Source organism: Periophthalmus magnuspinnatus, chromosome 13, assembly GCF_009829125.3.
Source record: "Periophthalmus magnuspinnatus isolate fPerMag1 chromosome 13, fPerMag1.2.pri, whole genome shotgun sequence".
Taxonomy (NCBI): Eukaryota; Metazoa; Chordata; class Actinopteri; order Gobiiformes; family Gobiidae; genus Periophthalmus; species Periophthalmus magnuspinnatus.
Window position 1 is genome coordinate 30,937,701 of NC_047138.1, and position 21,830 is coordinate 30,959,530.

General features: G+C 42.6%; 1 protein-coding gene across 1 annotated transcript in view; it reads left to right on the top strand.

Moving 5' to 3' along the window:
* The window catches only part of bcas3 (BCAS3 microtubule associated cell migration factor), a 223,165-nt gene that overhangs the window by 68,091 nt on the left and 133,244 nt on the right, over positions 1-21,830 (top strand). Inside the window, exons 10-13 of the mRNA XM_033976611.2 lie at positions 4,059-4,135; positions 5,772-5,855; positions 10,879-11,049; positions 16,308-16,401. Of these exons, the coding sequence (XP_033832502.1) occupies positions 4,059-4,135; positions 5,772-5,855; positions 10,879-11,049; positions 16,308-16,401 (426 nt within the window). The remainder of the gene's footprint in view (positions 1-4,058; positions 4,136-5,771; positions 5,856-10,878; positions 11,050-16,307; positions 16,402-21,830) is intronic.

Below are 21,830 nucleotides of genomic sequence, written 5' to 3' on the forward strand. Positions count from 1 at the left end.
TAACAAAATGATCCACGAGTGTCACAGATTATCACTACGGAGACACAAAAACAACATGACTGATTTACATTTTGATGGGACACGCAAAATTCAAATTCTTAGTTTTGAGTTTGTATAAATATAAGAGGAGAATGGACCCAAAATTTCACAAAATTATGAATTATTATGCTCAATTTTGGATTTTTCTTTCTGAAATGACTCGTGGAAATACCAGACTTTGTTTTTTAGCCCCACTTAAAACAAACTTTAGCACAAACAAACTTCATATTTCAGCTCTTTGCACGTTCTACCTAAAAGATTATTATAGTCACCACCATCCATTTTGAGGGCAGCAGTCTAACCTTCCCCCACCCCAGACACTTCCTCCAGCTCCTCCGGCGGCGGCGTTCCCAGGTCAGCCGAGAGACGTCGTCCCAAACGGTGGAACGTGCCCAGTTTGATTAAACCTCGACTTTCCATAAAGAGCGAGGCGTGTTTTTCGACATATTTTCACCGCAATCAAACCAAATCAATGCAAGATGGAGAAGTTTAATGCCATAACGTGGAACATTCCAGGCAAACGAGGTGCTAGACCCGCCCCCCAGCCCCAGAAATGTTCCATAGTGCACTTTTAGCAGCACAAGCGCTTATGAGTGTGTACTAATGGAGTCAAAAACATTACATTTTATACTGCTTACTTTAAAAAAATCACAAAAAACAACTATTTTTTATTTTAATTTTAAGTGTCAGATAATTCTTTTTTTATTCTTCAAATTTTGATCAATGATATATAATTTTTTTTTGTTTTTCTACCCGTTTTTTCCCGTTTTTTCCCGTGTGTCTCGCCCCAGTTCAGATATCAAGCATAAGGAGCTCCTCAGGTCAAAATAAGTCCACTGTGCTCCGTCTGCAGCTAATGAGAAAGTGTAATGAGAAAGTAATCAGGAAGTGCATGTTAGTATGCTAGTTGTTGTTGTTAGCGCTACCGTCACGCAAAAAAGAGTTGTGAAAAGTGCTTATAAACTTGTCGTGGTGAGTCATCAGGATGTTCTGGATGTATAAAGTCAGAGAGGGGGGAGTTTGGACGACTGTAAACTGTTTGAAATGAAACGAGAAGAGAGGAGAAAGAGGAGAGAAAGAAAGACGAGAAGAGAGGAGAAAGAGGAGAGAAAGACGAGAAGAGGAGAGCGAGAGGATGAGATAAAGGAGAGGAGGGATATCTCTACTCTTTGTCTCTCCTGCTCCCTTCCTCTCTCTCCCTCCTTCCCTCTCTCTGCCCCTCTCTTCTCCTCTCCTCTTTCTCTCACCGTACCCCCCTCCTCTCCTCCCTTTCTCCTCCCTTTCTCCCCCCTCTCCCTCTCTCCTCTCGATTATTCAGTTTTTAGACGTAGAAAATCACCTCTTCTCTTCCTCCTCTCCTCTGTCCCCCTCTCCCCTCCCTCTCCTTCTCTCCTCCTCTTCGCTTTCTCTTTCCTTCTCTCTTCCTCTCTCTCCTCTCCTCTTTCTCTCACCATACCCCCTCCTCTCCTCCTCTCTATTGTTCAGTTTTCAGCTGTAGACAATTGCATTAAAATGTCTTTACCTCTTCTCTTTACCCTCTGCCCACTGCTCCTTGCATTTCTCCTCCTCTCCTCTTTCTCTCACCATACCCCCTCCTCTCCTCTATCTCCTCCTCTCTCTCCCTCGCTCCTCCTCCCCTATTCCTCTCTCCTCTTTACTCCCCCTCTCTCGCGTAAATTCGCGTGACGGTTTGGATGATGTTGGTGCAAATTTACGTAACTGAACACCACATTTTTTTACATAAAATCTTAAATATAATGATGTTGAGTGAGTTTTAGTAAAATGAGCATCACTTTAACACAAACAGACCCTTAAATCCTCACAGCCGTTGCTCTAAAGCAGGGACGTCAAACACATTTTCACCAGGGGCCACATCCGCAAAATGGTCACTCTCAAAGGGCCACATGTAAAATAAACGCAACTACTTTTTTAACTCGTTCTTTAACTGTCTCTGTATTTATTTCTTATTTATGTTACAAATATCACATATACATTTCCAGAGATGTAAAAAAAATGGCTGTACAACTGTATCTCCTGATAAACTCACATTTTAAGACAGTCAAGACAGTTAATTTATCTTGTTGTGGGCCACATAAAATGACGTGGAGGGCCACATTTTGCCCGGGGGCCTTGACTTTGACACATGTGCTCTAAAGCTTCACCGTTCTGTCTGTTTAGTTTAAAAGTACAGCAGAAGTGTCCGAGGTCACACCGCACGAGCTGGGCCCTGGTGCCGGGCCCCTGGTGCCGGGGCCCCTGGTGCCGGGGCCATTTCCTGGTGCCACTGTCTGCATGAGGTCATCTCTTTCATTAAGCCTCATTTATCTTCACCCAAACACATTAAAACACTCTAATGCTTTAAGATAGTTACTCTCTCTCTCCAGTAAGGACCAGACCACAGACAGGGGCCCGTGGGTGCTCCAGGGGCCCGACCGCACGCACACACACACACAGAGAGACACATACACACGCACACACACACACACAGGGTCCTATGGGGGCCCCAAATACTGGAAATAGTCTCGTTTAGAGACAGAGACATTGACAGATCTGTGGACAGTTTAAAGATCCTGTCCATGGGCTTCAGAATCAGGAGGAATTAGGACTGTTGCCATAACGATTAATAATTTAAAGCCAAATATTTTATCTTTTAATGGGGAAAAGTCCTCAGAATGTTGTCTGGAACAGGAAACTGTTTTTTTTTTTCTGAATTAAAACACAGATTTCAAAGAAAAACAAACACCAGTCTCTCCAGGTTTGCACGTCCTTGAAATGTTTCATTTTTGGGAAGTAAAATAACCACTTCTCTCCTCCTCTCCTCTTTCTTTCTCCTCCTCCTCCCTCCCTCTCACTCCCTCTCTCCTCCCTATCTTCTCCTCTTCTCTTTCTCTCACCATACCCACCTCCTCTCCTCCATCTCCTCCTCTCTCTCCCTCTCTTCTTTCTCTCCCTCTCTCCTTCCCTCTTTCTCTATCTCCTCCACCCTCCCTCTCACTCCGTCTCTCCTCCTCTCTATTATTCAGCTTTTAGCCATAGACAATCATGAGATCTTGGATTAAAAGTTCTTCACCTCCTCTTTTCCCCCTTTCCTCCTCTCTCCCTCCCTCTCCTCCTTTCTCCCTCTCTCCCCCTCTCCTCTTTCTTTCTCCTCCTCCCTTCCTCTCTCTCCCTGTTGCCTCCTCTTTCTCCCACCATACCCCCCTCCTCTCTTCCATCTTTTCCTTTCCCTCCCTCTGTCCTCCTCCCTCTCCCTGTCTCCTCGCTCCTTCTCTCCTCTTTCCTCCCTCTCTTTTCCTCTCCTCTTTCTCTCCTCTTCCCTCCCTATCTTCTCCCCCTATCTTCTCCTCTCATCTTTCTCTCACCATATCCGCCTTCTCTCCTTCATTTCCTCCTCTCTCTCCCTCTCTCTTTATCTCTCCTCCTCTTTATTGCTCAGTTTTTAGCCATAGACCATCATGAGATCTTGTATTAAAAGTTCCTGTCTCAGTAACAAATAAGTGAGACATGGAGTCAGTTCATCAGCGTCGTCTCATTTTATAAACACATTTATACAGTGTTTTTCCATAGAGTGAACAGAAATGGATTTAAATGTATCAATTGTTATGAAACGATAACCAGAGTAAACTTCTGATTTTGAAGAAATTAATGAAAAAATGTCTAAAAGAAAAAAATCCTGCTCATTATTCTGACATTTACCAAATAGAAATAATTGTGTTAATCTTGATTTGACCTAAAACAGGAAAAGTTTAGTCTGATTTCATGTCAGACGTTGACGAAAAAAAAAAAAACCTGTTCATTGCTACAACTGTTTTACAAATTGCCGTAAATATTTAAAACCAAATTATAAAAAAATACAATTACACCAAAGTCCAGTCAAATCAAGTCTTAAAATGTTAAAACTTGTCTTTATTTTGAAGCCATGTTCCCTCCTCTAAAGGTACATTTTTATTTGTATTTATTTTATTTAAAATGATCTGATAACAGTGTGTTTTGTGTGTGTTGTGTGTTGTGTGTCGCAGGCTGCTACCCCTGCCCCGGCCCCAGCCTCAACCCCATCGCTCTGGGCAGTCGCTGGCTCGCCTACGCTGAGAACAAGGTACTAGCAACAACAAAACAAAATCACATATATATTAAAATAAACCCTAAACAAATATACCACATAATACGCCTTTAAGAGCAGCACACACTTTTACTGACCAAGCATAGACTGTATTTAAATGTTTACTTTACTTTTGAATTTTGTCATATTTAGCACATATTAAACTCATAACCAACGTTACAGCAAATTTACATCACTGTCCTCCTCACCAGGGACGCTCAAAATATATAATAATATGATAATAATAAAAAAACATAAAAATAAAAATAAATACATACAATATAATAATAATAATAAAATAAATAATAATATTAATAATAATAAAAATAAAAATAAATACATACAATATAAGAACAGCAATAATAATAAAATAAATAATAATAATAATAATAATACACATTAAAATAAAAATAAATACATACAATATAAGAACAACAATAATAATAAAATAAATAATAATAATAATAATAATACACATTTAATTGTTTTAATCAATAACAAATACTTACATTTTTCCTCTTTTTATTTGCTGTGAAGAAGAGGAAATAATCTTATAATCTACATAATTAAATATAAAATACACACAAGCATTTTTATATTTTGTGTTTAGCTTAATAATAATAAATAATAAATAGTAATAATAAATAATAATACACATTTAATTGGCTTAATCAGTAATAAAAAAACAACTTTTAATCTACATAATTAAACATAAAATAAAACAAGCATTTTCTATAATTATTTTTTAGCTAATAATACATTTTTGACAATATTTCAAATTTATTATGGGGGAAAAAAAATCGATTTATTAAGTTAAAGGTCCTGGGTCCATTTTTTTCCCCATGTTTTTTAACTAAATGTGTCCTCCCCCTGCACAAATATATTACATAAGCTGCTCTTGAGGTCAAAATAAGTCTGCGTACGTCTACTTTCTCAGTTAATGTTACCGATCGTTGTGAAAAGTGCTTATAAACTCATCACGGTGAGTCATTAGGATGTTCTGAACGCATAAAGTCAGTGAGGAGGAACTTTGGACGACTGCATTCTGTTTAAAATGAACTACCTGTGTTTTTCATGCTTCAAAACTGTAAAAAATCAGGTACAGCGCCTCTAATTAATAATCGTTTGAATAAATAAATTGAACAAAACGCAAATCCCCGTGTCCTGGTCCTTCCTATAGTTGCACACTAAACAGTTAATTCCCAAAAGCCATACAAACAATTGGAAAAAGAGGGTCGGAATAAACAAATCCCCCGCTATTGGACTCGCTCCTTATCTTTAAATGGACATATTTACAATCTCCCAGAATGCATTGTGTGTGCGTGAGATCTGTCTGGATAAACAGTTCATTTCCCTGAGAGTCTATCCACTACAGATGAGAGCGTCTCGAAAATAAAAGCCCCAGACTCCTCATAATGGGATTTTTAAGTATTTACCAAACCTTTACAATACAATTTAATACACAATTTGGGGATGGCTCGCTGTAGTAATAGGCAGATGGGTCCACTATGTTGTTCTTAAAGTTATAACCTGATTTTTCAAAGTAATTCAGACAAGTGTTTTGGGGAGACGCTGTAATTTTCTTTGAGTTGAATGGACTGCGCTTTTTTTTCTTCTTTTTTTTTCCCCCCAGTTGATACGATGTCATCAGTCCAGAGGAGGAGCGTGCGGAGACAACGCCCAGTCCTACACGGCCACGGTCATCAACGCCGCTAAAGTGAGTGCGTGTGGCGTGTTTTTTCTGAGCCGTGTGATTATAATGTCGCGTCCTCGTGTGAACGTACCCGGAGTTGGATCGTTTCAGCCCTAAAGAAACGGTAAAAAGGAGGTGTTGACTTTGAAAACTACCACATTGTGACATCAGAAGGTGGAACGGAGCGTTTTGAGCGTGACGCTAATGATGCAGGATCGCTCAAACACGTGTGAATGAAACAAAACACAACTCCAGGTGATGTAAGACCGTTAATAAACATGTAATAATGCAGTAATTACAGTAAAAATGTCTTAAAGTTGTTGGGACAAAGATCTCAAAACCATGACATTTATAACGATTTCTTCAGCCGCTCATTCAAATAATTTCTGTGGCAATTATTTTACATGTAAACACCCCAGACATTTTCTTCCTAAAATAAATATATCCTGACTGGAAAAAGGACCTTAAAATAAATCAGATGTTGGACATTAAAAGCAGCTTGTGCAGATGGAGCCGTGTGCAGAGACATGTCGCTGTGGTGGACACAGTCACACACCAGGCCTTGATCTGGAGCACTAAAATAAAAGTGCATCAGAGCTGTAATCACGCGTGCAGATGGGCCGTGTGCGAGCGGCCGCTCTCAGACAGTCTCCAGATCTGAGGCTGTGTCGCTCTGACCCTCATGGAGCCATCTTAGGGACTTGTGACCTGGACTCACACTTCATCAGAGCTCAGATCTTTAGTGTCACACAGTCCATTAGGAGCCGTTTACTGAAGGACACTCGAGTCTCGTTACCGTCTCTGTCGCTGAGGTGAGAGGATGCTCGTCGAGTTAATGCTGTGTACATGACTGTCAGCGGTCAGCGCTAACAGGTTAGCCACATGCTAGCCCCTGGAGCACAGGGGTATTGATATGCAGACAGGCAGTCTGCTGCCGCCCGCGCCTCCAGAGCCATATATCTCCATGTGTGTGACAGGGTATCTCCTGCTGCGGCGCGACACTCCGGCTCTGAGCCCTCAGACACAGGGCATTAAGAGTAATGGACCAGCGCAGATAAAACACAGTCTCCAATGGCACCACTCACTGTGGGGAGGGCATCAGGCACGTGCCCATCTGCTCCGCTCACATTTATATAACCTGATGTTTTATAAACGCTACTGAAAGTGTTCACAGGGATGAAAGACACGTTTCTATAAACCTCCTCAAACACTGCTCGTCTGATCTCCTCTGTCTCATCTCTGATGTTCAGAGTCAGAGTTTTCAGACCAGAGACACATTTTTATGTTTAGTTTGATTCTTTTTATAGATCCCAAACTTAATGTAGAAAGTCACTGTTTCTCCTCTGGTCTGGTCCTGATCTGGTCTTTGGTCCCCACAGAAATCCTGCTCTCATCTGTTTATATGGCTCAGAGCTCCTCAGTGCTCCTCAGTGCTCCTCCGAACTCCTCAGTGCTCCTCAGAGCTCCTCAGAGCTCCTTAGAGCTCCTCAGTGCTCCTCAGAGCTCCTCAGAACTCCTCAGAACTCCTCAGTGCTCCTCAGAGCTCCTCAGAGCTCCTCAGAACTCCTTAGTGCTCCTCAGTGCTCCTCAGAGCTCCTCAGAGCTCCTCAGAACTCCTCTGAGCTCCTCTGAGCTCCTCTGAGCTCCTCAGTGCTCCTCAGAGCTCCTCAGTGCTCCTCAGTGCTCCTCAGAGCTCCTCAGAACTCCTCTGAGCTCCTCAGTGCTCCTCAGAGCTCCTCAGAGCTCCTCAGTGCTCCTCAGTGCTCCTCAGACTCCCCTCTCCTACAGCGACCCATCGATTGGTTTGGACTCTCATAAGAAGTGCACAACTGCAGTGATTACAAAACACATTAGTGTTGATCAATTAGGAGCAAACGCCTGGCTTAATAATTGATGCGTGTGTGGCACTTTACACAGGCGCTGCTCAGACGGAGCAGAGTGTAGAGACAGAGCGGCGCGGGCTATTGACCAGGCTGAATGCCTGATTAGGCTCCGGGGCCCCTTTGGCGCTTCCCTCACAGACACTCACTCCATTAGACCAAGACACAAAGAGACGAGCGCAGACACTGAGGCACACAAAAAGACACAAAGAGACACAACGAGACACTGAGAGACACTGAGGAGGTGAGATAGACTCCACTTAAGCAGCACTATCCTGTTCCACCAGAGCAGAGGTGTGTTTGAGCCAGACACCCACACGGACACACACACACACCACAACACACACGCCACAACACAGATACACACACACACCACAACACACACACGCCACAACACACACACAGATACACACACGCCACAACACACACAGCACTATTCTGTTCCACCAGAGCAGAGGTGTGTTTGAGCCAGACACCCACACGGACACACACACGCCACAACACACACACACACACACCATAACACACACACAGCACTATTCTGGTGTGTGTGTGTGTACATATATATATATGTATGTGTATATATATATATATATATATATATATATATATATATATATATATATATATATATATATATATATATATGTATATGTATGTGTATATATATGTATATATATATATATATATATATATGTCTCAGAACACTGACATCCACACGGACACCAGAACAGATACACACACAGATATTCAGTGGGGTAAAAAAAATTTTATTCAACCACCAATTTAAATTTTCATCATAGTTTCACTTCAACTATGAGAAACAGAATGAGAAAAAAAACAAAAACAGAAAGTCACATGTTCAATTTTTTAAGAATTTATTTGCAAATTATGGTGGAAAATAAGTATTTCGTCAATAACAAAAGTTCATCTCAATACTTTGTCATTGCCAAGAAAGGGAATATAACAAAGGTCAAATGTTTTCTGTGTCCAGAGGTTTTCACTGTTGCTGTAGTTTGGCCCATTCCTCCTGCAGATCTCCTCTAGAGCACTGATGTTTTGGGGCTGTCTCTGGGCAACATGGACGTTCAACTCCCTCTAACGATTTTCTATGAGTTAAGATCTGGAAACTGGCCAGGCCACTCCAGGACCTTGAAATGCTTCTTACGAAGCCACTCCTTCGTTGCCCGGGAGGTGTGTTTGGGATCATTGTCTCGCTGAAAGACCCAGGCATGTTTCATCTTCAATGCCCTCGCTGATAGAAGGAGGTTTTCACTTTACACGGATCAATGGTCCTGGTCCCTTTGCAGAAAAATCGCCCCAAAGCATGATGTTTCCACCCCCATGATTAACAGTAGGTACGGTGTTCTTTGGACGCAGCAGAGGGACACGTCACAGGATTTGAGTCCCTGGTGGCGTAGTGTGTTACTGATGCTCTCTTTGTTACTTTGGTCCCTCTGCAGGTCATTCACTAGGTCCCCCCTTGTGGTCACTCACCGGTCTTGTGTCATTTTGACCCCACGGGGTGAGATCTTGCGTGGAGCCCCAGATCCAGAAAAATTACAGGCCCCTCTTTTTAAGTGGGAGAACTTGAACAATTGGTGACTGAATAAATACTTTTTTTGCCCCACTGTACACAAACGCACACACACATACACACACACACAAGACGTATACAGACACACACATGGTCACCAGTCCACACTTATACACACACACATACACACACACGCATACACAAGACACAGCGCTGCTCTGACACACACATGTACCACTGGGTAGAGAGGGACACAGTGGAGCCTCTTCAGAGCAGCACATCCTCACACACACTAGGAGCACACACACACACCCCCACACACTAGTAGCACACACACACACACACACACCCACTAGTCGCACACACTCACACACACATATTAAACAGTGGAGCGTTCGTCTGAGGACAGCGGCGGTGGCGGCTGCAGTTTATCTGAAGAGGACGATACGGCACAGACTCTGAACTCACACACTCGTAAAAGACTCTGGGTTTAAGACACGACACACAAGAGAGAGTCAGTGTGTGTGCTCAGTGTGTGCTCAGTGTGTGTGCTCAGAGTGTGTGCTCAGTGTGTGCTCAGTGTGTGCTCAGTGTGTGTGCTCAGTGTGTGCTCAGTGTGTGTGCTCAGTGTGTGTGCTCAGTGTGTGCTCAGTGTGTGTGCTCAGTGTGTGTGCTCAGTGTGTGTGCTCAGTGTGTGTGCTCAGTGTGTGTGCTCAGTGTGTGTGCTCAGTGTCTTACCTGGTTTGGATTTACAAAAGCAAACGTAGTAAAAAAAATGTCAAGTCAATGTTGTAATTATAATGTGATACAGTTATAACAGATGGTCTTTTCTTTGTGCCGTCTGTTATATTTTATTTTTATTTTTTGTTTTATTTTATTTTTTTTATAACTGCAGAATCCCTTTGTTTTCTTTTTCACTCGTATTAAATTAAAGTGTATCTCAGTCCATCTCAGACTTAAACCAGTGAATAAGTTTGTAGTGTAATAATTATGTTAACTCTCCCTCCTCTCTTCCCCCCTCCCTCTCTCCTCTGTCTCTCCCTCTCTCTCATTTTGATCTCTCTCTCCCTCCTTACATCTCTCTTTCTCTCTATCCTCCTCTCCTGTCTCTCTCTTCTTCCTCTCTCGTTTGTCTCCGTCTGTATTCTCCATCTCTTTTCTCTTTCGGTTTCCCTCTTTCTCCGTCTCTCTCCTCCCTCTTTCTCTCCCGTTCCTCTCGTCTCTCTTTCCTGCCCTTTCTCTACTTCTCTTTCCTTCCCTCCTTTTCGCTCTCTTTCTCCCTCCCTCTGTCTCTCTGCTCTCTCTCTTCCCCATTTCCCTCCTTCTCTCTCCCCCTCTGCTTTCCTTTCTGTCCTCTCTCCTTCTTTCTCTCTGTCTCTCTCCTCTCTCTTTCCTGCCTTCTCTCTATTTCTTCTTTCTTTCTCCCTCCCCCTCCTCTCTCCCTCCTTTCTCCTGTCTCTCTCATCTTCCTCTCCCTCTAAACTTTCCCTGTCTTCTCCCTCCCGCTCCCCTCCTCTCTTTCCTACCCTCCCTCTACTTCTCCTCTCCCTCCTTCTCTCTTTCTCTCCCTCTCCCCCTCCTCTCCTCTCTGCCTCCCCTTCTCTCCTCTTCTCCTCTCTCCCTCTCTCAGACTCTAAAGACCGGCCTGACTATGGTGGGTAAGGTGGTGACCCAGTTGGCGGGGACGATACCCGCCGGGACGCCCGACGAGGAGGGCAGCCCCCACAGCGCCACCCGCCGCAGCCCGCACAGCCCCGGGGTCGTCACCATCATCGACACCCACAGCGTCGGAGAGGGACAGGTAAGACTCCGCCCACAAGTCTACGTCACCCCAACTCCACACGACAAAAACACGACACAAAACTGTGCACTACGACTTCACAAACCTGATGTGATGTGCAGTAGTTTCATTAGTTTGATGCAGCTGATTGTGTTGTGATGGCGCTCTGAAGGGGGAGGGGCTCAGCACTGAGAGCAAAGGGAGGGGAGGACTTAAAAACGAAACAGAAACATATTTTAATAATTTTTTTGTGTGAATATAGCATTTTCAAAACAATAGACGTAAATACCTCCTCTTTAATACCCCATAGAAGTAAATACCTCCTCTTTAATACCCCATAGAAGTAAAATACTCCTCTTTAATACCCGTAGAAGTAAAATACCTCCTCTTTAATACCCCACAGAAGTAAATACCTCCTCGTTAATACCCCACAGAAGTAAATACCTCCTCTTTAACACCCCATAGAAGTAAATACCTCCTCTTTAATACCCCATAGAAGTAAATACCTCCTCTTTAATACTCCGTAGAAGTAAATACCTCCTCTTTAATACCCCACAGAAGTAAATACCTCCTCTTTAATACTCCGTAGAAGTAAATCCCTCCTCTTTAATACCACGTATAAGTAAATACCTCCTCTTTAATACCCCATAGAAGTAAATACCTCCCCTTTAATACCCCATAGAAGTAAATACCTCCTCTTTAATACCCCATAGAAGTAAATACCTCCTCTTTAATACCATGTATAAGTAAATACCTCCTCTTTAATACCCCACAGAAGTAAATACCTCCTCTTTAATACTCCGTAGAAGTAAATACCTCCTCTTTAATACCACGTATAAGTAAATACCTCCTCTTTAATACCCCATAGAAGTAAATACCTCCTCTTTAATACCCCGTAGAAGTAAATACCTCCTCTTTAATACCCCGTAGAAGTAAATACCTCCTCTTTAATACCCCACAGAAGTAAATACCTCCTCTTTAATACCCCATAGAAGTAAATACCTCCTCTTTAATACCATGTATAAGTAAATACCTCCTCTTTAATACCCCACAGAAGTAAATACCTCCTCTTTAATACTCCGTAGAAGTAAATACCTCCTCTTTAATACCACGTATAAGTAAATACCTCCTCTTTAATACCCCATAGAAGTAAATACCTCCTCTTTAATACCCCATAGAACAAATACCTCCTCTTTAATACCCCACAGAAGTAAATACCTCCTCTTTAATACCCCATAAGGATGTAATACCTCCTCTTTAAAAGTACACTCATATCTGAACTTGTGGATCTAAAGTTGGCGTGTTTAGGTCATGTGATCTGAGCTCGAGTACACGTTTCAGTCCTCACACACAGAATATCCGCTCTTCGTCATCTTTGAACCAAACCATTTGCCCCCGTCTCTTAACGTGCGCAGGAGTTTTTTAAAAGCCCCTCTCTCGCTCCTCTAATTCCCCCCTTCAGAGTAAAAACGTGATTAATGGCGCGGCGTTGGCTGTCGTTGTTTTAATGAGGCGTGTTGGGGAACATTGTACAGTTTGGCCCCACACGAGCCCTCGCTTTGTTCTACTGTAAGAGCAGCACCGACCCTCACTCACAACCAGTCTGCTCTGTGTCACCCCCGACTCTCTGAAACACTACACCCACTGTAAACATCAGGACGAGAGAGGGGAGGGGAGGGGGGTAGAGGAGGAGAGGGGGGACAGGGGAGGAGGAGAGAGGAGGAGAGCAACGAGAGGAGAGGAGGGAAAGAGGGAGAGGAAAGGTTTTGAGGAGGAGAGGGGAGGAGGAGGGGGGAGGAGGAGGGGGGAGGAGGAGGGAGAGGAGAGAGGGGAAGAGGGAGAGGGGGAGAGGGGAGAGGAGAGAGGGGGAGAGAGGAGGAGAGGAGGGAGGAGAGAGAGGAGGGGGGAGGGGGAGGAGGAGGAGGGAGAGGAGGGGGAGGGGAGGAGAGAGGGAGAGCAACAAGAGGAGAGGAGGGAAAGAGGGAGAGGAGCGGATTAGAGGAGGAGAGGGAGAGGGGAGGAGGAGAGAGGGGGAGAGGGAGAGGGGAGGAGGAGGAAAGGAGGAGAGCAATGAGGGGGAGAGGAGAGGTTTAGAGGAGGAGAGGGAGAGGGGGGAAGGAGAGAGGGGGAGAGGGGAGGAGGAGAGAGGGGGAGAGGGGAGGAGAGGAGGAGAGAGAGGGAGAGGAGGAGGAGGAGAGAGAAGAAGGAGAGGGAAGGAGGGAGAGGAGAGGTTTAGAGGAGGAGAGGGAGAGGGGAGGAGGAGAGAGGGGGAGAAGGGAGGAGAGGAGGTGAGAGAGGGAGAGGAGGAGGAGAGAGAAGAAGGAGAGGGAAGGAGGGAGAGGAGAGGTTTAGAGGAGGAGAGGGGAGGCGGAGAGAGGGGAGGAGAGGAGAGAGGGGAGGAGAGGAGGTGGAGAGCGGGAGAGCAACGAGAGGAGAGGAGAAGTTTAGAGGAGGAGAGGGGAGGAGGAGAGAGGGAGAGACTGGGCGAGGGCAGGACAGGGAGGGGAGGAGAGGAGGGGGAGAGCAATGGGAGGAGAGGAGAAGAGGGAACAAGGAGGAGGAGAGAGGGGTAGAGAGAAGGAGGAGAGGGAAGGAGGGAGAGGAGAGGAGGGAAAGAAGGAGAGGAGGAGAAGAAAAGAGGGCAAACTGAACAGCGAGAGGAAATGAAAAGAGGGAGAGGAAGGTAGGAGGAGGAGAGGGCAGACAGCAACAAGAGGAAGAGAGGAGGAGAGGAAAAGAGGGAGAGAAAAGGAGGAGGGGAGGAGAAGAGTAGGGAGAGGAGGAGAGAAAGAGCAACTAGAAAGTACTGAAGTTTTTGTTTTTTTTTATCAAGGAGATAGTACTAGTAGGTATATTAGATGTAGTAATAGTAATAGTTGCATTAGTAGTAGTAGTAGTAGTAGTAGTAGTAGTAGTAGTTGTCGCAGTAGCAGTAGTGTTTGTGTACACTGGTGTGAATGTGTGTGTGGTTCCTCGGTGTAAAATACTTTGAGTCTTGAAGGTGGAAAAGTACTACATAAAAATGTGACTAGTGACCATTTACTAATCATTTTATTTTTGTGTATTTATTTTTATTTATTTAACAAAAGCACAGTTAACTCTAACACTAACTGTAGTAAACTCTGGACTGTATTTTTTATATGAGCAGGGCTGTTTAACATATGACAGTTTTCTTGGCGCCTTTTCTCTGTTTCTCTGTTTTTGGACTTGGCTCAGTCTCTGGGTGTGATTTGAGGATCTGCAGAAGGATTGTCTTAAGATCAACGCTGCCACTCCTTCAAAATAAAAGTCTGCTTCGTGCCCGCGAAAAAAAAGCTCTTTATTGCGCTTCACTTACACTTCAAAATAAAAGTCTGCATTGTGTAGCGCCCTGGTCTGTCATTTACACTTCAAAATAAAAGTCAGCTTCATGTTGTATCCTGATCTATCACTTAAAACTTCAAAATAAAAGTCAGCTTCATGTCAGCGAACAACAAGCTCTTTATCCCGGCCTGTTCTATCTGTTACACTTCAAAATAAAAGTCTGCATCATGTCGGTTCCTGATCTATCACTTAAAACTTCAAAATAAAAGTCAGCTTCATGTCAGCGAACAACGAGCTCTTTATCCTGGCCTGTTCTATCTGTTACACTTCAAAATAAAAGTCTGCTTCATGTCATGTCCTGGTCTATCACTTACACTTCAAAATAAAAGCCTGCTTCATGTCATGGTCTTTCACTTACATTTCAAAATAAAAGCCTGCTTCATGTCATGTCCTGGTCTATCACTTACATTTCAAAATAAAAGCCTGCTTCATGTCATGTCCTGGTCTATCACTTACATTTCAAAATAAAAGCCTGCTTCATGTCATGTCCTGGTCTTTCACTTAAACTCATTCATCTTCTCTTTGAAACTGACCCAGCGTTTCTATTTCCAGCTAAAAACACATTTATAAAAGCTGGAGGAACAGTCTGGATTAGGGTCATAAAATATTTTACTGTTCATATAATTCACCAAAAGGCTAAGTTACAGGTCAGATCTGTGGAAGAGCGAACCACTCACAAACCTCACTGTTAAATGTACTTTAGAGCGATAAAAACACCTTTACTGTTTAAATGAACGATGGAGACGAGCAGGTGGCAGGTTATGTCTTTTAATAAAATTGTAATAAAAATAATATTGCTCAAGTCAAATCTACTCAAACGAGGGTAGAAATATCGATTTGACGACATTTTGTGCTTGTGTTTATAGTTATAATTTACACGTTTTAAATCGCTCACTCCTGCCGCTTCCTTCTTTACTTTACTATTTAATCATTTTACCTCTTCCAACGCCAGAAAATCAGTCTGTTATGTTTTTCTTTTAAATAAACCAAGATTTTTAAACCATTTTTACATTTTTTTTAACAAGTTATCTAACGAATCAGCGCCATGTCCCGGGGAAGAAACCTAAGGAATTGACTTCGGCGTTAGGAAACAGCGGGAGCCCAGTGGGAGCTGATGTCATCACAGGAAAGCGACGTGTAGCTGTCGGCGCCCCCTGTGGATCGCTGCAGGTCACACTAGCGAGTAGCAGATACAAAAAAAACCCCAAAAACGCAGCGTTGCCGAATCCTTTGCGTATCACCGATTTAAAAAAGTGAAATTGAAGAACAAAATAAGTACCGAATCTTGCGTATCACCGTTTAAAAAAAAAAAATAAGTAAAGTTGGACAATGAAGTAAGTACTGAATCTTATGTGTATCACTGATTAGGAAAGTGAAACTGAAGAACGAAGTAAGTACCGAATCCTGTGTGTGTTACCGATTTAAAAAAGTAAAACTGAAGAACAAAGTAAGTACCAAATCCTGTGTGTGTTACCGATTTAAAAAAGTAAAATTGGAGAACAAAGTACGTACGTCACAGTGGGTGTGTACCGGTGTCGATGAAAACAGGATTGATCGGCAAAATGGCGTCTTAAAAACGACTCAAACGTGCAAGAATCGCTCGTTTAAACGCTGTGAAAAGCCCATTTTGCACAATAGTTCTGCTTTAACTTACCGAAATAACACTTTTTTTTTTTTCTTCTGTGACTCTAAACTCCAAACTCTAAATTATGAATTAAACTGTAACTCTAGATATTTGACTCTTAAATCCACTTCTTCACTTCCACGAGAGGGCAATGGCACATTTTACAAAGCCTGATCCAGTCCCTGGTCCAGTCCCGGTCCAAGCGGTGCCTCGGGAAAGTCCCTGGTCTGGTTTTCGTGTTGGCGTCCTTGTTCTAAAATGATTTGGACTTTTGTGTTTGTGCTGTGTCCAGGTCCTGGTGAGTGAGGAATCGGATGGGGAGGGAATCGTGGCCCACTTCCCAGCTCATGACAAGCCCATATCCTGCATGCAATTCAACCCCAGCGGTAAGACGAGCACTGTAAAAAACATACATACGGGGGGGAAAAAAGAAGGGTTTGTAACGCTGGGGGTGTTCTACATGCATCTCTACGGTGGTATGTTCGGTGACGCAATGCAAACGTTAGCTAACACTGCCCAAAAACGTTTTTAGATCATCTGAAAAAGTCAAGATTTGATTTAAACAGCTAATTTTCAGGAGGCTGTGATCAATCCGAGCGAGCGTTCTTGGTCCTGTTTAGGAGTTTTGATTTTCGACAAAAATGTGCGGATGACTAATTGAAAAACTGTTGGCTAATGCTAGCTAGCTCGTGAGTGTAACGTTACGTGGGAGCGGCTTGTTTAACTGTTGTAGTTCCAGCGAAATCGGTTCTTCACGGTCAAGATTCTGTCAAAACAAAGCTCAGATTAAAGTCTAATGTCGCCTTTGACAGAGCAGTGCCTCCAGTTAGCATTCGGTTCATGACACCAGCTGTTAAATATCAGTATGCGGTCGAATCGGTTGAATGGTAAATACGCAGGTTGATATCAGTTTGGTCCCTGCTCCTTCCATCACGGCTCGAACCTGAACCAAACACGATCGTTCAATCAGATTCGTTTATTCCGGTGACGCGTGTGAAACGAAGGAGCTGATTGGTCGCTCATCGTTTTGAACAAAATCACATTTCTCGCACCTCAGTTTAGCAGAGTTTAGTGTTTTGCTCATTGATTCTACAGAAATCATCCATTTTTTTTGTATTTTTTGTGATATTTATTCCTTTTTTCGTCGTAAACAGCCATATTTGTTTTTGATACAATGGACCATACAGTACGTTTCCCTGATTGGCCAATCCACCTGTCAATCACGCCCAACTGAACTCTGTGAAATCCAAACTCACGTCTTCCTAAAATATTCTGGAAGTGTGTATTCTGGATCCCGGGCAAAAAAACAAAAAAAAACACACAAAAAAAACAGAAAACGACCCACGACTTCTTCCAAAATTTGCAACTGACTTTCCAAAAAAAGAAGAATCCCAAAGTCGCTTTAAAGACTCAGACTCGGCAGATCCACGGGTCCACGGGTCGGATCCGGGTTTCCTCAGATACAAACTGTCAGTGTGTCTTTGGGCAAGACACTTAACACCAACTCGGCCCTGATGTGTGAATGTGTGTGTGAGATTTGTGGTTGTTTTCTTTGACATAAAAAGCACTAAACGCATTTGTAACCATTTAAATAACATGCACTAGTGTGGATTTCGATACTAAGGAATCAACTTGATACTGATTCCGATACCAGGTCACATTAAATGGCAGTAAACCGTATCTTTGTTATTGTCACACTGGAGTTCCACATTTTATTATTATTATTATTATAACTTGACTTTAAAAATAAAATGTCTGTTCTTGGTTTCCGATTTTGTAAAATACATTTCCCCCAAAAATGCGACTTATACTCCAGTGCGACTTATTTATGTTTTTTTGTTTTTTTTTTTGGCTGGTACGACTTAAACTCCAGAGCCACATATAGTCCGGAAAATACTGTACTTCATGTTTGGAGTATTGTTAAAATTATTCTGAAATGCAGCTGTCCACAGGAGGGGGGCGACGTCGCGATGACGTTTACAGCAAAACCGTGAAAAGGGCAGAGGGGAATCGGCTCCTTATTAGATCGATCACAATAATCACTAAATCGACTTAACGTTCTATTTTTCAAACCTGGAACGTTATATTTTTTGGGGTATTTATCGGCGAGTTAGCGTTAGCAGGACGCCCCGGGGAAGACCCAGGACACTCCAGGGGGACTGTGTCTCTCTGCTGGCCTGGGAACGCCTTAGGGTCCCATCGGAGAAACTGGAGGACGTGTCTGGGGTGAGGGAAGTCTGGGAGTCCCTGTTTAAACTGCTGTCCCAGATAAGAGGAAGAAAATGGATTGATGGATATTTATCATGGGTATTTTTCGTTTTTTGGGGTGTTTTTTTTTTGCATTACTACACATTTTTTGGTTATTTTTTGAGTACATGATCAGATTTAAGTTGTAAACGTGTGAAATAATAACTTGTGTGGCTCATTACAGATGCAAACTAACAACTTAAGTGTTTAATTCTGCTGTTTATTTACTGCAACTCATGATTTTTTTTAAACAATATTGCAGATTTTGAATAGTTTTTGTGGTTTAAATCTGCTCTTGGGTTGTGCCACTGTCATAAATTAGTTTCAATATTATCTTTTATAGTCTATATTTACTTAAAATTGGTTATCCTGACAGGCCTGCTCCTAATACTCCATTGGACTCCACAATTTTACAACTCGGAAATCCATGGACTTGTTGTTGTTTTTTTTTTTTGTATTAAGTCATTTTAGATCAATATTGCGATTTCAAATGTCCGCTATAACATAATAATATTCAGAAATTAGCCTGTTGTTCCACATTTTATTATTATTCTTATTATTCTTATTTTGTATTATTATTTTGTATTATTATTATTTTAATTATTGTATTATTACGTTTTTATTATTTTATTATTATTATTATTATTTATGTATTTATTTATTTTATTTTATTTTATTTTATTTTATTTTATTTTATTATTTTTTTTATTTTTTTATTTTTTTATAACTTGCCTTTAAAGATAAAATGTCTGTTCTTGGTCTTGGATTTTGTAAAATGAATTTCCCCAAAAATGCGACTTATACTCCAGTGCGACTTATATATGTTTTTTTCTTCATTATTTTGCATTTTTTGGCTGGTGCGACTTATACTCCAGAGCGACGTATACTCTGGAAAATGCAGTACTTTTATATCTGTGTAATCCCTCAGTGTCCAGGTAGGTTCATATTGGTCCGTGGGTGTAAACGAGTCTCTAAAAATGTTCCTGCCATTGGGGAAATAGTTTATGAATGAGATAAAACAAACTGTTGCATTAAACGCATCCTCCCGACTTTTAATTTGACGTCAAAGCAAACGCAGCCCGATCTGACGCAGCTCAAGATCATTCTGAAAGTATCGAGTTGGCGTCTGATTTTCTGTACTTTTGAACTGAGAGGGATGTTTGTAATTACCTGGATAATACGCGCTGGTAGTACACGATCGATGACATGCACGGATACTTTACAAATACTAAAATGTGTCTTGAAGTACTCTGGATGTGAACGATCCCGGTCGACTTTACGTGATGTGGATGTTTTTGCAGTGCAGTCTCTGATCTCACACACACACGCGCTCACACACACACACACACACACACACACGGGCGCTACGGAGACGCTAAAGAGCGACGTAATTATAAACACAAGGATCCAAGTGTTTAATTTAACTGACACGTAACCCCGGGTCTGACAGGAGAGAGCGGACGTCTCACGCTTCACAGGGCGAGGAGGAGGAGGAGGAGGAGGAGGAGGAGGAGGAGGAGGAGGAGGAGGAGGAGGAGGAGGAGGAGGAGGAGGAGGAGGAGGAGCAGGAGGAGGAGGAGCAGGAGGAGAAGGAGGAGGAGGAGGAGAATGAGCAGGAGAAGTAGTAGTAGTAGCAGTAGTAGGAGTAGGAGAAGTAGTAGTAGTAGCAGGAGTAGGAGAAGAAGTAGTAGTAGCAGTAGTAGGAGTAGGAGTAGTAGTAGCAGTAGTAGGAGTAGGAGTAGTAGTAGCAGTAGTAGGAGTAGGAGAAGTAGTAGCAGTAGTAGGAGTAGGAGTAGAGTAATAGTAGTAGTACTGGGGTGGGCAAACTTTCTGACACACGGGTCACAGTGGTTTCTAAAGGATATATATGTGTGAATATTACATTAATGAAATTAATAATTAATTTATTAAATTTCTGTTAAATAAACACATCAGAAAAACTTTGAACAAGGTTTACCCTCAACTATTTTAATATAATTTGGCCGAATTAATAAACCCAAAGGGCCGTGTGTGGCCCCCGGGCCGTAGTTTGCCCACGTCATCTGTAATAGTAACAGTAGTAGTGACAATAACAGTTGGTGTAGCAGTAGTAGTTGATGTTGTAGTAGCAGTAGTAGCAGTAATAGTAGCAGAAGTAGCTGTAACAGCAGTAGTACATGAAGTAGTAGTATTTAAAATGGAAGGGTTCATATGTATTAAAAAAAAAGTGCACTTAGTACAATATTTTTGTAAATGAAGAGAGTATTAAATTGAATTGTGAGACAGATAAACGTTCTCTTAATAATTTAACCCACTGCATTTGACCCGTCCTTCAGTGTCTCTGGGTTAAACCTGTCAGGAGCAGAGGACCCGTCAGATCTCAGTCTCGTCTGGGTCAGGAGTACCTCAGCTGGAGGATTTGACGGCTGCTTCGGGTTGATGGGAGAAACTGAAGTGCCCCAGAAACGCACTTAGACACAGGGAGAACATGCAAACTCCACTCAGAAACACACTGGAATCGAAGTCGGAACCTTCTCGTCGTGAAATGAGAGCGCTGGTCCCTCAGCCACCGCGCCGCCAGCAGCAGTTTAGCCCGTCGTACGACTCAAGCTAGCGGCATTTCGAATTCAAACACGGCGCCGATTATAGCGACGGATTTAAGAAAGACGTCATTCTAAACAGTGGTATAAGAGTGTTTAATTTTCCTGACACGTTACTCAGAGTCAAACATGAGCGTCTCCGAACACGGCCAGGACCTAACGTCTCTGAAACCAAAACAATGACACATGAGCCTGGAAACAACCCGTATTAAAGCGAAATCCGTGTTACATAAGTGAACGTTTCCACCACATCATCCGGGCTGTCAGAACAATCCAACCAGAACCTTTAAGTGTTTATAATGAACTTTATGCGCGCGGAATACAGTCTCTCTGCATCGGAAAGCCGCTATAATGGACTGGAGCGTTTGGGGAAAATATGTAGTTTCCGTTCGATTTGTGAGTCGCGTTTTGACACACGTTTATATCGCGCAAAAACTGACTCCCGTGAGCGTTAAGTCGTGTTCTGACACTGTTATCTCCTCAAAAAACACACCCGGAGTTGTGTTTTGTTTCATTCACGCATGTTTGAGTCACACTTTGTTATCAGTCTGGAACATCTCCCAAACTCAAAACGCTCTGTTCCACCTCGTGATGTCATCAAGTGGTAGTTTTCGACAGTTTCTGACAGCAACTTTTACCTTTAGTTCAGCGGAGATTGGCAATTCTGAAGCTGAAATGATCCAAAGTGAAGGCGTGTGGAGTTTAAAAACACTGTGGAGCACTTCCTGTATGACCACGCGATGACATCACAAGGTGGAACGGAGTGTTTTTTTAGTTTGACAGAAGAACACGGTGTAAATACGCAGGGTTTGTGCGATAAACATGTGAAACAAAACACAACTCCAGGTCTGGAAATAACATTAGAACAGATCAGAAAAGAGTGTAACACGTGCGCTTTAATAATACGATTCCGTTTAAAGTTCGCATTTTAAACACATCCGGAAGAATTTAACGAAAAGATTGAAATATGAACTCACAAACGAATACAA